Here is a 17664-nt window from a genome sequence, read left to right as displayed (position 1 = left end):
ATTGGTCGAACACATATCACATACTGCCAACCTCATGTTTCCATATCACTGAATGGAGAAGAGAAAACAACATAACGACGACCTCCTTTATCCCCGTGCGACTATAGGTGGCTGAGCAACTAGACCAAGAGTTTATTGTCTCAAAACCCCGCCCTCTTCTCTCCATCCTCCAATCACAAACGTCACTTCCCTTTTGGACAAACAAACTTTTCGATACAGGACGATTCTCTCGTCTCCACGGGCCGAGAAGTTAGCCGTCGCTCGCAGCGCTCCGTACGTCGCGGCTCCTTCTGACTGAGCGCTGATGATGAATGACTTTGACATTGCAGTGGTTATAAACCGGCCTCATTCTACAGAGTGTTTTTACTGTGGAGAGTTAATTCAACTAACAGCCTCTACCGATCACAACTTCCCACATATTGATCCCGCTGTAAATAATGTTTTGACCGGAGTTTCCGGTCAAATCTACCGGAGTATCTCGCTGTGGGAAATGTTGTTTTGTTCCGTTTGTGTGTGGTTGTGTTGTCCTGATTTACCATTTGTTTTGGTCTCCAAGCTTCAGTAATAATTACCTGGGAAAAGCGTGCTTCTTTCCATGCGGAGGGTTTGAATGTGCTAGCTAGGATTTCTGAACGTTCTCTTGACTACATACCGTCCACGATATATATCCATATAAGTTCCTTGCAGCAGTATTAAAAGTAAAAAAATAAATAGAAATAATAAGACTATTTTTTATGAAATAGGAGAGAAAACTATACCGTCGCATATCATTATACCATCAACATTAAGGAAAATAATATTTAATGTGGTGAAATGCTATTCTGGTCACGTCGCTGCTTATTATTTCTATAAAGTATTTCTCGTTGCCCTCTGTGTGAGTGGTAAAAAAAACAAAAAAGGAAGTGTTCAATTCTTGATTTTGGCCTTGATTTGAAGCTTTGAGGCGTTCAGGTTGTTCCTGTAGAAGAGGGCTCACGGATCATCTCGTCTTCATTATAGGTACAAGTAGACTGACGTTGTTGATGCAACAGAGTAAAAATAATAGAGGCCATGCATGGAACGTGTGTGTGGTTCTATTTCTTCCAACATGGCTGCCTGTAACCCCCATTGGTAACTACTTTTGAAAGAAAATGCTTTTTTCTGTGCCTTGGTAGAGTAGGTCTGCACTGGAAAAGCATGATACTACTCTCTCCACTGTGACCTGTTTACAAGATCCAGAAATAAGATGACAACCTATACAATTTGTTGATATATTCCTCATATATCAACACATGGCAACGGTTATTTCTTCCAACATGGAGGACATTCTGTGGAAGGCATCCATTGTGTTTACGTGTGTTGTGTTTGCCGTTGTTGTTGTTTCAGGAGACTTCGAGGAGGAGTCGAAGCAGCCGACCGTGACGGAACAACAGAAACACCAGCTAAAGCACAGAGAACTCTTCCTCTCCCGACAGTTTGAATCCCTACCGGCCACTCACATACGGTGAGTGTGGAGCCAGTGGATAATATGTGGCGTTTTTATGAAACATGATTTAAATGCCCATAACTCTCCAGCAAAGAAACGGTTTAATCGGGACAGCGTAAAAACATCTGAATCATGATAAACTTGCACTGAGGGTTTTGAATTGTGCATTTTATTCACCGTTTTCCTTGGTGCAAGCCGTGGAAGTGTCTGTGGTATAACGGTAGCTACAGACACGGCTGGCATTTAATTTGGTAAATGGTACATTTATATAGCAGCTTTTATCCAAAGCGCTTTTAAAAAACATTCCTCACATTTGACCTTTCATGACCTTCAAATTCTTCTTTTCTTTCTGTATCTTCAGGGGGAAATGCAACGTCACACTCCTCAATGAAACCGATGTCCTGGCCGGCTACCTGGAGAAAGAGGTAACTGCCGTCCATCTCTATTTGCTTATGATTAGGTGTGAGTTCTCCAATAAGGTTATTGACGACCCGACTGTAGCTTGACCTGGAGACTGACCTGACAACCCAACTGTAGCTTGACCTGGAGGCTGACCTGAACATGAGATCTAATTTCATAATTTCCTGGGCCCAGGAGTTCAAAACTTTTAATCCATATCTGATCGGATCAGATTTGGATTCATTAATTTCAACTCATTATGAATTGAAAATGGGGGACCCTGATGTAAACAAGACGAAAGTCTTTCTCTGGTCTGCATCCCCTTAACAATTGTGTGTATTGAGCCGTACTGTATTGTACCCATTCTGCAATCTGTTAATTAAAATGTTCAATCAATCAATCAATCAATCAATCAATCAATCAATCAATCAATAGGGATTACAAGTTTTGAACTCCTGGGCCCAGGGCACCTTGTTGCTGCCTAATCTCATTACAATACAAACGCAACAAGGAGAAATGGTAGAATACATCTCCAACGGTCACTGAAAATTCTCCATGTCTAGAAAACATTTAAGAGAAAAGGTAAAAAAATGTATAAAGTAATTCAAATGGAAACCTCCATCCTCAAACGGGTGAAGTCTTAAATGGGGCGCTGGTAGATCTAGTTTACTCAGAATCCATAACAACAATAACATTTAGCTGTTTCCTCTCAGGACTGCTTCTTCTACTCGTTGGTGTTCGACCCGGTCCAGAAGACCCTGCTGGCGGACCAGGGGGAGATCCGCGTGGGCTCCAAGTACCAGGCCGAGATCCCCGACAAACTAGCCGAAGGTGAGAGACCACACACCGGGCAGGGGAGGGGCCCCTGAACTCTGACCTTTTCATACCTCATAGCTTATGGGAGAGAGGGAGGGAGGAGGGAGGGAGGGAGAGAGACATGTCTGCTGCTCACTAGGGGCGATGCGCTATCTCCCCCATTCAATGCTATCACTATACTTCCCCATTCGATATTACTGTCTGAGACTAAAAACACACTTCTTCAATCAATATCTGAAATGAAGGAGAAAAACGTTATACTAACCTTTGTGCGGTCTTTTACTATCGTGCACTTTTCCACTAAATAATCTTCCATGCCTATATTACCACCTACTTTACTACTATGCACTCAACACTGTAGCACCCAAGTTTCAACATTGTTACTCGGCTGAAAGAGTTGTACCATTCCCTGCTGACTTGTTGTACAGAACTAGTAAGTCACTTTGGATAAAAGCGTCTGCTAAATGACAATGTACAATTTATTGCGATTTTTGTTTATTTATTTGAACACTGGACCATGTAAGTTATAACCTACTTCCACATTATGAGTAGATACTTTCCCTGATGCTTCAGTATCTTTTCAATTGATATTGAAGTCTTTAGAGAGGCCTAGGCTCTTTTAATGGAGTGACAGGGGACTAGTGTGTAATGGCTAATGCTAGCAGCTAACTATTAGCTTCTTGTGTTGAATTTATGTACAAAACATAGCTGGTTATCTAGATGTAACCCATATGGTATATTCCTGAATATAATGGAAGCCCTGGGTGAATGGTGAATTTTTGGATATAGCCAATGTGTTGCAAGAAACCAAACTTGCTAACTAGGTTGGTTCCTTGTGTCTGTAAACATGTCCATGGGCTTAATGCTTTCCACCGGGAACACTGCTGTGATGGAACTAATATTCCATCTGGCTACTTTGCAATGGCAATCTAGTGAGTTTAAATATAGATTTGGAAATCGGCCGGGTAGCGCAGCGGACTAAGCGCCTGTCTACCACCACAGAGACAGTGGGATCGAATCCAGCTGTGGTGCTTCCAGGTTGGCCGACCGTCCATACTAACACAATTGGCAGTGTTAGCGGGTGGGAAACCCGGCGAGGGTGGGTCCTGGTCGTTGTAAACAGCGACTCCTACAGTTTGGTCGGGGCGCCTGCACAGCAAGGGAAGGATCTAGGAGAGGTATTGTGACCTTCCACACGTTACACTCTCCCAGTGAGAGTCCGCGCTGCCAGGTGAAAAGAAGCGGTGGGCTGGGTACACATGTGTCGGAGGAAGCATGTGATACTGATAGTCTCCGCCCTCCCAGACCGACGGTAGGGGGTAGAGTGCGCAACGACCAGGAAGGGGATTGGGAATTGGCATAACGACTAACATTGGGAGGGAAGAAAAACGTAAAAAGAAGGGGGGGGGGGGGGGGGGGGGGATAATAATAAAAAATAAAAAGATATTTGGAAATCAGCGTGGTGATTAAAAAAATCAAAGAAGAAAGAAAAAACCACAGTCTTCATCAATTATTTCTTTCCCTCCGGTCTCTCCCCTACTCTTTCTCTCTCAGCCTCCCTACTGTCTCAATAAAGAACCTTCTCTCCTGTGTCTCCCCTACTCTGTCTCCCTCTCAGCCTCCCTACTGTCTCAATAAAGAACCTTTTCTCCTGTGTCTCCCCTACTCTGTCTCCCTCTCAGCCTCCCTACTGTCTCAATAAAGAACCTTCTCTCCTGTGTCTCCCCTACTCTGTCTCCCTCTCAGCCTTCCTACTGTCTCAATTCATAGTGTTCTCATGACGGGTTTCATACAATATGGAGTGATATCGACCACCTGATTACCAGTTTCTTTTTTTTACCAAGATGTCTACAATCGAGCTATTTTGAATGAAAGAAATATATTATGAGGAGTGGACTGCCCACTGTCCTGAAAATAAATAAAAACATGTCCCCCTCTCTTCCCCTCCCAGTTGATTCGGACACCCGTGTTCAGGATAAGTTGGAGACCAAGGTGTGGGACCCTGATAATCAGCTGAAAGACCCCCAGATTGACCAGTTCCTGGTGGTGGCACGGTGAGAACCAACCCTGTTGTCAGGGCAGCTGGGGGAGTTTAGGGGTTCTGAGAAAAGAGGCTATTTGATGGCTCCCCCCAAATTGAGTTTGTGTTGTTTGATTTTTATTTATGGTTGCCGGTCAACATAGCATAATATAACATGCTTATAACATAGTATAAAATATAACATATTTAGTAAAAGCACCTCACAGTAACACTAGTGGATTATATTTCTTGTATTCAGTGGGAATGGAACCCTTGACCCTGGCGGTGTTAGTGCCATGCTCTACCCATTCAGCTGCAGTACCATGCATGTATGTTCCTGGCAGGTCCCCTAGTATTTTCCGACTGCACTCAGGTCAAGTGTAGTTGTGGAATGAAGTCCTAATCCACCTCAAGTTCGTTTTTTTGGAGGGAACCTGCCTTCGGTTCTCTTCTGTGAATCAGTCGGTTTGATGGAGCAAGCTACTGCGCCATCTAGTGGACCTTTAACAAACATTTATGATCACATGACTTTGTTCTACTGTAGATGTTTACAAGGACTAATAGTAACCAGTGGTTGTGTTAATGATGATGAAGAGGACTGATAGTGAGGACTAATAGTAACCAGTGGTTGTGTTAATGATGATGAAGAGGACTGATAGTGAGGACTAATAGTAACCAGTGGTTGTGTTAATGATGATGAAGAGGACTGATAGTGAGGACTAATAGTAACCTGTGTTTGTTCCAGAGCTGTGGGGACTGATGGTAACTAGTTGTTGTTACAGAGCTGTGGGGACTGATGGTAACTAGTTGTTGTTACAGAGCTGTGGGGACTGATGGTAACTAGTTGTTGTTACAGAGCTGTGGGGACTGATGGTAACTAGTTGTTGTTACAGAGCTGTGGGGACTGATGGTAACTAGTTGTTGTTACAGAGCTGTGGGGACTGATGGTAACTAACTAGTTGTTTGTTACAGGGCTGTGGGGACGTTTGCTCGGGCGCTGGACTGCAGCAGCTCTATCCGTCAGCCCAGCCTCCATATGAGCGCCGCTGCTGCCTCCAGAGATATAACGCTGGTAAGACACACGCACACACGCACACACACGCACACACACGCACACGCACACACACGCACACGCACACACGCACGCACGCACGCACGCACACACACACACACACACACACACACACACCCCTCTACTGTATTATCACCATTGAGTCAAACATTCAGGAAAAATACATTATTTTGTATATATAAGACCTCATCTACAATAATTGTATTTAATTTCTCCAAGAATGTTAAGGTAAACAAAATGCATGAAGTGTAAATGAGAAAATTAAGATGATAAGATATTCTTAAGTGCTGGTTTCATTTTAATCTGCTTCAGTCCCACCACCTCCTGTCTCTAAATATCCATAGCTGCAACTAAGATGTTCTTTTGAAGATGTTGAGTGTATATAAGAACATGACATTATGATGTGTATTGTGGCCATTCTCATGCTGAATCATGTCTCATAGGTTGCTGCAGCAATTCTATTTATATAGCACAGACATCTGGAGATTTCTGTAAGAATTGCATTTTTCGGCGATTGGATGGCGAGCACTTCTGTTCTGGAAAGTACTCCGAAACCCCCCTTGTTGTCGATAACCCTGGGAAAACCATACATCCTCTGAAGGACCAGGTTTCTCGTTTGTGGTTGTAACGTTTCATGAGGCTGTGATTATTATTATTATGCTAGCGGTCACAATAGGTCATTGTATACAGTGAGTCAAGTTTCTCACAATGTTCTCACTACAATGAAATGGCTACTATGGGGACTAACATCATCACATATGAATACAATTCAGCTCATTGGCTTTGCAGCAGTCTCAGCTTTCCAGTCATACCCAATTGATGCAATCCAAAGACTGTTTTGGGACCCCAGAATGCCCAAATGGTCAAATACGCCATTTTTAGAATAGGCAGAAATACAGCCACACTTGGGAGCATTAGTTACCCCCCCAAGCTAGCATGACAGGGTTGGTACCTTTGGTCATCTAGTTTCATATGATACCAGTATCTTGACTCTAGCTTTAAAACGAAGGCTCTGAAAGACTGTATTGTCTGCAGGTCTCTTAGGGTTAAAGGAACACGCCAACATTTTGGGAAATTAGCTTATCGTCTTCTCCAGAGAGAGAAGACGTTAAGGCAGCAGTTCGCAAACTATGGGTCACGACCCAAAGTGGGGTCGTGGGTAGGCATCATGGACTTCTCCGGGCCCCCGTTCCAGGGGATCCAGTCCCTTTGGTGGGTCTGGGTCTTCCTTCGCGCTCCGCTGCTACGGCCTTGCCACGGGGTTGGGTTTACCCTTGACCCCGTGATTCTGGGGGCAGTAACGAGGTTGTTCCTTCCGTTCGTTCCCGGGTGGCATGCGGGTTGTGCATGTGTGTAGTTGTGGGGTCAAGCTACGGTCTGCTCACCCTGTGCGTTGAGTTGCTTGAGTGCCTCTTCGCACGGTCGGGTCCGTCGCCCTCCCGGGAAACCTCTAATAGGGGGGGTGCCCTCCATTAGGGGGGGTCGGGGGGGCTCGGCCCTCCCTGTTCTGATGGTTGTGGGGGGCCTTCAGCGGGGTGTATTTGTCGGCCGGTGGCTCCGCTCGGCCTCCCTATGTGCATGAGTGATGCCGAGCGGATCCACTAATGATACAGAACGTTAGGTTATGACTATAACCAAGTTCTGTTAATTAGTGGTGACGCTCGGCATCCGACGCCGCTGCAGCCCTTGACCTCACCTTGTGGTGAAAGCTTGAGAAGGAGGAGAGCAGGTGACCACACACCTGCTTATGAAGGTAAGCTAACGAGGGTTGTGGTCAGACGAATACTGGTATTAAAGGTACATTTGTGGAATTTATTCAGTGCGCGTGGCAAGTCAAAAGAATATCTATACTTTTTTTTTTTTTTTTTTGGCAACATATTTTGGCCAAATATGCCTCGTTTTATAAATGTGTATTGATAACATAGTGCTGTAATACAATTTTCTAATAAATATGCATGATCACGTTCAACAACTTGTGCTTTTATTGCTTTTATTGCTTTTATTTTGATATTCCTTAATTCCACATTAAGTGTGGGGTCGCCAAACAAAATCATAAATAAAATGGCGTTGTGGTATAAAGAAGTTTGAGAACCCCTGCGGTAAGCTAATTTCCCCAAATGTTGGCGTGTTCCTTTTTTAAAGTGCAACCATCAACATGATCTAATCATGCTCTCCTGCTCTCGTCATGTCCTCTCTCTGTCCTGTGTAGTTCCACGCCATGGACACGTTGCAGAAGAACGCCTATGACCTGGCCAAGGCCATGTCCACCCTCGTGCCCCAGGGAGGCCCCGTGCTGTGCCGCGACGAGATGGAGGAGTGGAGCGCGTCCGAGGCCATGCTCTTCGAGGAGGCGCTGGAGAAGTACGGCAAGGACTTCAACGACATCCGCCAGGACTTTGTGAGTTGTCCCTGTGTGCTATGCTGGTGTGTTTGGAAGCTAGGTAGCCCTAAAGTGTTTTGGTGTTGTGTGGAAATGCACCCATTAATCAATGAAATAATCGTTGATTACTTGAATAATTGTTAGTAGCAGCTCTAGTCCCATCATGTACAGTATTAGTAGGAGCTCTAGTCTAGTCCCATCATGTACAGTATTAGTAGCAGCTCTAGTCCCATCATGTACAGTATTAGTAGGAGCTCTAGTCTAGTCCCATCATGTACAGTATTAGTAGGAGCTCTAGTCCCATCATGTACAGTATTAGTAGCAGCTCTAGTCCCATCATGTACAGTATTAGTAGGAGCTCTAGTCCCATCATGTACAGTATTAGTAGCAGCTCTAGTCCCATCATGTACAGTATTAGTAGCAGCTCTAGTCCCATCATGTACAGTATTAGTAGCAGCTCTAGTCTAGTCCCATCATGTACAGTATTAGTAGCAGCTCTAGTCCCATCATGTACAGTATTAGTAGCAGCTCTAGTCCCATCATGTACAGTATTAGTAGCAGCTCTAGTCCCATCATGTACAGTATTAGTAGCAGCTCTAGTCCCATCATGTACAGTATTAGTAGCAGCTCTAGTCCCATCATGTACAGTATTAGTAGCAGCTCTAGTCCCATCATGTACAGTATTAGTAGCAGCTCTAGTCCCATCATGTACAGTATTAGTAGCAGCTCTAGTCCCATCATGTACAGTATTGGTAGCAGCTCTAGTCCCATCATGTACAGTATTAGTAGCAGCTCTAGTCTAGTCCCATCATGTACAGTATTAGTAGCAGCTCTAGTCCCATCATGTACAGTATTAGTAGCAGCTCTAGTCTAGTCCCATCATGTACAGTATTAGTAGCAGCTCTAGTCCCATCATGTACAGTATTAGTAGCAGCTCTAGTCTAGTCCCATCATGTACAGTATTAGTAGCAGCTCTAGTCCCATCATGTACAGTATTAGTAGCAGCTCTAGTCTAGTCCCATCATGTACAGTATTAGTAGCAGCTCTAGTCCCATCATGTACAGTATTAGTAGCAGCTCTAGTCCCATCATGTACAGTATTAGTAGCAGCTCTAGTCCCATCATGTACAGTATTAGTAGGAGCTCTAGTCCCATCATGTACAGTATTAGTAGCAGCTCTAGTCCCATCATGTACAGTATTAGTAGCAGCTCTAGTCTAGTCCCATCATGTACAGTATTAGTAGCAGCTCTAGTCCCATCATGTACAGTATTAGTAGCAGCTCTAGTCCCATCATGTACAGTATTAGTAGGAGCTCTAGTCCCATCATGTACAGTATTAGTAGCAGCTCTAGTCCCATCATGTACAGTATTAGTAGCAGCTCTAGTCCCATCATGTACAGTATTAGTAGGAGCTCTAGTCCCATCATGTACAGTATTAGTAGAAGCTCTAGTCCCATCATGTACAGTATTAGTAGGAGCTCTAGTCCCATCATGTACAGTATTAGTAGCAGCTCTAGTCCCATCATGTACAGTATTAGTAGCAGCTCTAGTCCCATCATGTACAGTATTAGTAGCAGCTCTAGTCCCATCATGTACAGTATTAGTAGCAGCTCTAGTCCCATCATGTACAGTATTAGTAGCAGCTCTAGTCATGTTAGTAGCTGCTCTAGTCATGTTAGTAGCTGCTCTAGTCATGTTAGTAGCTGCTCTAGTCATGTTAGTAGCTGCTCTAGTCATGTTAGTAGCTGCTCTAGTCATGTTAGTAGCTGCTCTAGTCATGTTAGTAGCTGCTCTAGTCATGTTAGTAGCTGCTGTAGTCATGTTAGTAGCTGCTCTAGTCATGTTAGTAGCTGCTGTAGTGTGATGATGTGATTGTGCTTCCTCCTCAGCTGCCCTGGAAGTCACTAGCCAGTGTGGTCCAGTTCTACTACATGTGGAAGACCACTGACCGCTACATCCAGCAGGTAAGCCACTGCTCAGCTAACAAAGATTTAGTTTTGTTCTTTATTTACACCAAATGTAATGTCATCTGTTGTTGGCGCCTGATTTATTTTACAACTATGTACAGGCATCAATAGTATCCATATGTGGCAGATACTCTTCTGCTACTCCTCCTCCTCCTCCTCGAATCGAGTCCCTCCTAATGGAGAGTTCTGGCCCAACATTCTGTTTTCATTCAGAAACTGCCAAACCACTGAGGCAGAACACACTGGGAATGCTGTTCTGTGATGCATTCGAGACTTTGCCCTTTTCTTTGAAAACATGTCTCGTCACTAAATCATGAATGTAACATGTCTCCTCTGTCAGAAACGGCTAAAGGCGGCGGAGGCTGACAGCAAGCTCAAGCAGGTGTACATCCCCACTTAGTGAGTATTAACGCCACCCAGAACACTTTCAGACATGTCATGTACAGTATGAGAACATTCTCATGGTGATGTCAGCTGTTGGCCTTGCCCTTCAGAAGCTATGGCCCGTTGGTAAAAAGTACATGTTTCACCTGAGCGGGTTGTAACTGTTGCTGTTAAACCTATCCACCCGTCTCTCTCCAGCACCAAACCCAACCCCAACCAGATCATGGCCCCCGGTAGCAAGCCTGGCATGAACGGCACGGCAGGCTTCCAGAAAGGACTCAGCTGCGAGAGCTGCCACAGTGAGTAGCCTACTTGTGTGTCGGTCCAATAATGACCTACCTTGGTGGAGGTCTCCAATGTTGGTCTCTGCCCCCCTTGTAGTCAGTTAGCGGATCAATTACCGGTAGTTGTTCTGATCTACATTGACCTGACTTTTTTTTTTTGTCAACTTTTTTTTCTTTTCTTTTTTTTCAGGCTGAATGAACTCTTGCATCACAGTTCCCCCACATATGCTTTGGCCCTTTATACACAAGCACTACGTTTGGGCCCTCATGTGATTAATTAGCAGGACAATAATGGAGAAAACACAATTCGATTATACTGACTAATTAGTCAATAAGATTCTATGATAATTATGATCATTATTATATTATTATTATTATTATTATATGAATAATTTCTTAAGTTGAGGTCCGAGGACAGCGCTAACATTACTTTTCCTCTCTCTCCCTTTGTCGGTCTTTTTATCTCTCTCTCTCTCTCTCTCTCTCTCTCTCTCTATATATCTCTCTCACTCACTCACTCACTCACTCACTCACTCACTCACTCACTCACTCACTCACTCACTCTCTCTCACTCACTCAGCGGCCCAGTCTCCTCAGTGGTATGCTTGGGGTCCTCCTAACATGCAGTGCAGACTGTGTGCCTCCTGCTGGATCTACTGGAAGAAGTACGGAGGCCTGAAGACCCCCACACAGCTAGAGGGTGCCGCTCGAGCAGGCTCTGTACGTCCTGACGCCCTTATTCAGTCTGTTATTTACCGCTAGAGCAGGCTCTGTACGTCCTGACGCCCTTATTCAGTCTGTTATTTACCGCTAGAGCAGGCTCTGTACGTCCTGACGCCATTATTCAGTCTGTTATTTACCGCTAGAGCAGGCTCTGTATGTCCTGACGCCCTTACCTTCTTATTCAGTCTGTTGTTTACCGCTAGAGCAGGCTCTGTATGTCCTGACGCCCTTACCTTCTTATTCAGTCTGTTGTTTACCGCTAGAGCAGGCTCTGTATGTCCTGACGCCCTTACCTTCTTATTCAGTCTGTTGTTTACCGCTAGAGCAGGCTCTGTATGTCCTGACGCCCTTACCTTCTTATTCAGTCTGTTGTTTACCGCTAGAGCAGGCTCTGTATGTCCTGACGCCCTTACTGACTCTTATTCAGTCTGTTGTTTACCGCTAGAGCAGGCTCTGTATGTCCTGACGCCCTTACTGACTCTTATTCAGTCTGTTGTTTACCGCTAGAGCAGGCTCTGTATGTCCTGACGCCCTTACTGACTCTCTTATTTACCAACAAACATGGAGCGTGTGTGATCAGGTTTAACTGTTCTGCCATTGTCTTTATCTTCCTACAGTTTGACAAACAGTTTTGTACCATGATAAAGTAGTGGTGCTTTGCAGAGCCAGTGTGCAGAACAGAACCATACCTATTGAGTTAAGGTGTGTTCGGGGGTTAGAGTCGTTTATAGCCAACAGCAATATGTAGAGGTTTATGCTCACTGGCTGTTTTGACCTTTCTCAAATTGAAAACAAATCCTCAACTAGGAGTGCTTATTGTACTGTTATCAGCCAGTGATGGGTGTAGCAGTCACCTGTAATGAACGTAAGACATTTCATCAGCATTAACACTTTGAGTGCCGGGACCCGTCTTTAGACGTCTTTCCTGGCCATGCTAAAGTTGCCGGGGGACGCTGTACAGCGTCCTTATATCAATATTTCAAAAATCTGCGATCGGATTCATAATGTCCCTCCGCTGGCCTGAGATCCACCAGCAGGACCCACTGAGCTCTCTGGCGGTTCAGGAGCGCCATCTGGTGGCCGATCGGCGCAACCGCTTAACAGGAAGCGCAGTAGAGGTTTTGCTGGTCGGCCATATTACTTCCGGGCACTCGGTATAGGTTCCGGCACTCTAGCTCGTCACACTACATAGCGATCGATTGCCAATAACTCGATAAACAACATGATTTGGACGTATATACCATTATACAAGCTGGAGATGGACCGGGTAATAATATATCCCATAATGATAAAATTTCTACTCGACGATGATCGCCCAACGGCGCGCGGAGACTGGGGTGAGTTTCAGCGTGTAACGTTACCGTCTTCGATAATAACTGATATTATCAACATTTGACCCACATTAGATGATTGGTATAACGCTGCCCACGGAATTATAAACGCCCCCTCGCCCATCCGGTCAACATCAGATGACGTGTAGTAACTTCTAGAAGTACGTCTAGTTGGAATTTTTTATATCGCGCTGATTGCCATCAAACTGTATTTCATCATCAATATAATGCATTTGGGGCTATAGATCACGTTCTGGAGAAAGCTGCAGAAAGAGATGAAAACATACTTATACATTAGATCATACTTTAGTATGAATATGTGAATGAAAAAGTTTAACGTTGCTACACAATGAACAATACATATAGGACTTTGAATGGGCCCTAATAATGGCAATGTAGCAATAGAATTTAAAAAGTTATAGCCCTGCAAAGAAGGGGACTTTCTCCATAGACAAATAGCGCTGGCAATCTATGGTATATCATTAATTTAACCTTAGGCAACCAAAGTGTTAAAAAAGGAGGAAAAAAACTGGGGTTAAATGTGTCGATACTAGGCCTCCCGGGAAATTATATGACCCATTGTGAGCAAATTATTTCCTGGTTTGTCAAAAACGACTGGAAATGTCCTGGAAAAGAGTGGGAACCCTGAGATTATTTACAATTTCCATATATGGTGTGTCTGGTCTCTTCCTGTCCAGGAGCCGGGCCCACGCAGTCACATGACACGTCAGGAGGCACAGGGCCTGTCGCCGTTCACGCGCAACGAGGGTCGAGCTAAGCTGCTGGCCAAGAACCGGCAAACCTTCATCCTGCAGACCACCAAGCTGACCCGCATCGCCCGCCGCGTCTGCGAAGACATCCTGCAGCCGCGCCGCGCAGCCCGGCGACCCTACGCCTCCATCAACGCCAACGCCGTCAAGGCAGAGTGTGAGTAGCAGGACACCTCGAACACCAGGGGAGGACGTTTAGCGAGGACTGGTGGGTCAGAAACGCTCCTGAAATGAGGGTTCAAGTTTGCTTTTATTTGTCACGTATAACATACATTACAGTGAAATGCTTGGTTCTGTATGAGCCCCTGAGAATGTGCTTCATACAGTAAAAAAACGAAGTAAAAGAGGAATAACACTATACAAACTAAAGTACAACCTAAATACAATGAGGTACCAAATGCAGACAATGAGGTACAAAATTTTTTTTTTTTTTTTTTTTTTCAAATTTTTTTTTTGAATAACGAATATGTTCACAAGCATGAATGTTTTTATATTGTCTCTTTATATTGAAAGTAGAATTTTGACCTGGACTTTTTTTTTCTCCCAATCAGGTATGATCAGGCTGCCTAAAGCCACCAAGACTCCTGTAAAGAACAGGCCAATCCCCCGGCAATCACTGGCCACTATAGTGAAGAATCTGGGTAAGAACGCACCACTCATTTCTGCCAAAGTTATTTTACTGTTTATCATTATCATTACTGTTTAGCTGATCTCTGATTGGTCTGAGCTAGCTGATCTCTGGTTGGTCTGAGCTATCTGATTGGTGTGTCCTCTCTCTCTCTCTCTCTCTCTCTCCAGCTATCTCGGCCCCTCTGAAGCTGAAGGCGCCCCGGGGAGCCCCCACACCCATCAACCGTAACCAGGCCAACCAGCCTCGTGGGGGCCCAGGCCTGCTGGGAAAGAGGCCCTTTGACAGCGTCAGTACCCCCCCCCCCCCTCACCATACACACTGATGGTTTATAATGATAAACTCAGCAACAACTCAGCTGACATCTTTCCCCCAAGGAGCACTTGTCATTTAGGAGTTTGATCTGTGATGATTGACATCTGCATCCCATGTGCTCTTTATCAATCCTCAGAGTAGCATGCATTTCTATATACTACTCAACTGTAAAGTCCTCTCCTTAACCTGAAACTGAGATGGAAAAGTTTTCAAAGTGATCTGCCTTCCAGCCGTGACCCACGACACGGTAGTTCAAGATCCTCCCGCCCTCGTTTTCATTCCTCTCGTCTCATTGGCTTGTAGGCTGGAGGAGGGCTGCCGTTCTCCACCAACGGGAGGCCGTTTGCGTCTGGCTTGCGGACCACCTCCCAGTCGGTCATCAAGAGGCAGAAAGTCAACCAGGGAGATGCACCCAACCCTGTGGTGTTTGTGGCCACGAAAGACACCAGGTAGGTGGTGTTTTTACTGGCAGCATTGTACAGGGTTCCTACGCATGCCTCGCAAGTCTGGAACATGTATTGTATATTTCCAGTTGTTGAAACTGAGGAAATGTTTTGGGAAAAAAGGTTGTTCAGGCACGATACACGAATGACCGCAAATAAAAGTGTTATGGTGTTGGTCATCTTACACAACTGCTGTCCGTATACATCATATTGGAAAAAGAACCCACCAAAATCTTCAAAATCATTCAAGGATGTAAGATCGTGGGGGGTATAACATTTTGAAATGAGGAAACACACACACACATGCGTTTATAAAGCTAGAGAATTCCTGTGATACCGTTAAGCTACCTACTCACTTTTCTTAATGCTATTCCACCATTATGGAGCATCACTTATGCCATAATCCATTATGTCTTTGTCTTTGGCTACATTAGAATGGACAGTCAGGAGAGCATGGAGAGGTAGGAGCCATGGTGAAGAGTAGAGCAGCTAATAAGAGGTCGGAGGCTAACAAACATACCAGAGGAGTATATATATATATCTAGAGATGTGATAGGAGCACAATGGTGATGTCATACATATCTAGAGATGTGATAGGAGGACAATTGTGATGTCATATATATATATCTAGAGATGTGATGGGAGGACAATGGTCATGTCATATATCTAGAGATGTGATAGGAGGACAATGGTGATGTCATATATGTATATAGATGTGATGGGACAATGGTGATGTCATATATGTATATAGATGTGATAGGACAATGGTGATGTCATATATGTATATAGATGTGATGGGAGGACAATGGTGATGTCATATATGTATATAGATGTCATATGAGGACAATGGTGGTGTCATATATGTATATAGATGTGATAGGACAATGGTGATGTCATATATGTATATAGATGTGATGGGAGGACAATGGTCTGATGTCACAATATTAAGAACTCGTACAGGGCTCTTAACTAACTTCTTTCAGCATCTTCCCAGAACTGTCCAGAAATACAATCTCAAGCTGTCCCAATGTGGACTGTCCCGAATTAAAATAGTTTCCCCCTTACATTATCACTATTGTTCAGATTAAATAAGAACAGCAAAACTAATTGTGACAATAATGATAAGCCAATGTTATGTTTGATTTTATGATATCAATGCCTATGTCTGATGCAGTAAGAAACCTATGCCTTGGTTGACAGCTGGGCCAATCACACAGCCCTAATCTGTCAAATGTAACTTTCAGTTTACAGAAATTATGCTATATCATGACGGAATTAGTGGACTGGAGAAAGTGCTTTTTATTTAATTGTATTAACTTAGCCGTCTCATTAATGCTACAACTTGAGGGAGAGATTCATGACCTGAATCTGCTGCACAGCTGACGTTATCTGTGGAGAGGATACTTTGTTTCCAAGAGCCTAATTGTGACTTGTTAGTGTTACCCAACGTACCTCGTTAGCGTTACCTAACGTACCTCGTTAGCGTTACCTAACGTACCTCATTATATCGTGGTGCACACGATGGTAACGGTTTGTTAATATCAAACGGTCTTAAAGGAACATGCCAACATTTTGGGAAATTAGCTTACAGTCTTCTCCAGAGAGAGACGACAGGAAACTGGTATCTATCTTCTTGTCTCTCTCTGGAGAAGACGATAAGCTAATTTCCCAAAATGTTGGCGTGTTTCTTTCATGTTAACATTAATACTAGCTAGCTTGACCACCTCCGTGACCCGGGTTGACTTCCCTGTTGCAGCCGTCGTGAGGTCAGAGGCTCAGGGTCCAGCTCTGCTGTGTCTTGTCTTGGCAGTATCCCACCACAGGATGCCATTGTGTATCCCTCTGACAGTCGATACCGGCGGTGACGGGCACCGTGGATGTGTTGTCAAGGAGGTTTAATAAGAACCGTGTGCTACAGGAACAGAGCGTGCAGTCAGTTTAATTTGCATTGTTGTTCATGTAACGTTAGCAGTTTGTTTTTTCCAACTCCAATCCTATTTTTATCGTCCCAAGACGACGGGAGGTCCGTGAGCTGCCCTCTTAGCTGAATTGCCCAAGACTTTGTTAGTTGAATAGACATTTTAATTGTTTTTTTTCCCCAGTATAGAGTGAGCACAATTTTACAGATTTGGCCATTAAACAAATAAATCAACATGACTATTAGTCGACTAATTGAGTCGAGCACAGCTCTGAGAACTATTGAGAATCATCTACTGTAAAAGTGTATAGAAATACAACTGGACTTAATAAGACAGGGGAGCAGTTCACAAAAGGCACTCTTCAGTCGTTTTCTGGTTACGCTATTGTCACCAAATTACAGTAACGTTAGTGTATCAAACGGTCAGTATCCACTCTATATGACAAACCCACCAGGGGATTTATCCTATAGTCTTAGATTAAAAGGATTTAGCCTATAGTCTTAGATTAAAAGGATTTAGCCTATAGTCTTGGATTAAAAGGATTTAGCCTATAGTCTTGGATTAAAAGGATTTAGCCTATAGTTTTAAATTAAAAGGATGTATCCTTCTTAGATTAAAAGGATTTAGCCTAAGGATTTATCCTATAGTCTTAGATTAAAAGGATTTAGCCTATATAGTCTTAGATTAAAGGGATTTATCCCAAATCTTAGATTAAAAGGATTTAGCCTAGTCTTAGATTAAAAGGATTT

At 44.0% G+C, this 17664-nt stretch overlaps 1 protein-coding gene across 5 annotated transcripts in view; it reads left to right on the top strand.

The window, feature by feature from the left end:
- The window catches only part of mta2 (metastasis associated 1 family, member 2), a 109015-nt gene that overhangs the window by 90905 nt on the left and 446 nt on the right, over positions 1-17664 (top strand). Inside the window, exons 4-18 of one of the 5 annotated variants that reach the window (XM_084328587.1) lie at positions 1366-1483; positions 1827-1890; positions 2578-2695; positions 4632-4734; positions 5673-5772; positions 7982-8170; positions 10041-10115; positions 10459-10517; positions 10701-10801; positions 11367-11506; positions 13539-13767; positions 14162-14251; positions 14409-14527; positions 14857-15002; positions 15431-15457. In XM_084328587.1, coding sequence (XP_084184713.1) covers positions 1366-1483; positions 1827-1890; positions 2578-2695; positions 4632-4734; positions 5673-5772; positions 7982-8170; positions 10041-10115; positions 10459-10517; positions 10701-10801; positions 11367-11506; positions 13539-13767; positions 14162-14251; positions 14409-14527; positions 14857-15002; positions 15431-15457 — 1678 coding nt within the window. Of the gene's footprint in view, positions 1-1356; positions 1484-1826; positions 1891-2577; positions 2696-4631; positions 4735-5672; positions 5773-7981; positions 8171-10040; positions 10116-10458; positions 10518-10700; positions 10802-11366; positions 11507-13538; positions 13768-14161; positions 14252-14408; positions 14528-14856; positions 15003-15430; positions 15496-17664 lie in introns of all 5 variants that reach the window. The other 4 variants (XM_084328586.1, XM_084328590.1, XM_084328589.1 and 1 more) reach the window with 4 other exon arrangements.

The sequence above is a fragment of the Notolepis coatsorum genome, assembly GCF_963971535.1.
Source record: "Notolepis coatsorum genome assembly, chromosome: 1".
NCBI lineage: Eukaryota > Metazoa > Chordata > Actinopteri > Aulopiformes > Paralepididae > Notolepis > Notolepis coatsorum.
Note: the sequence above shows the minus strand (reverse complement) of the source record. Positions and strands in the feature narration are given on the sequence as shown.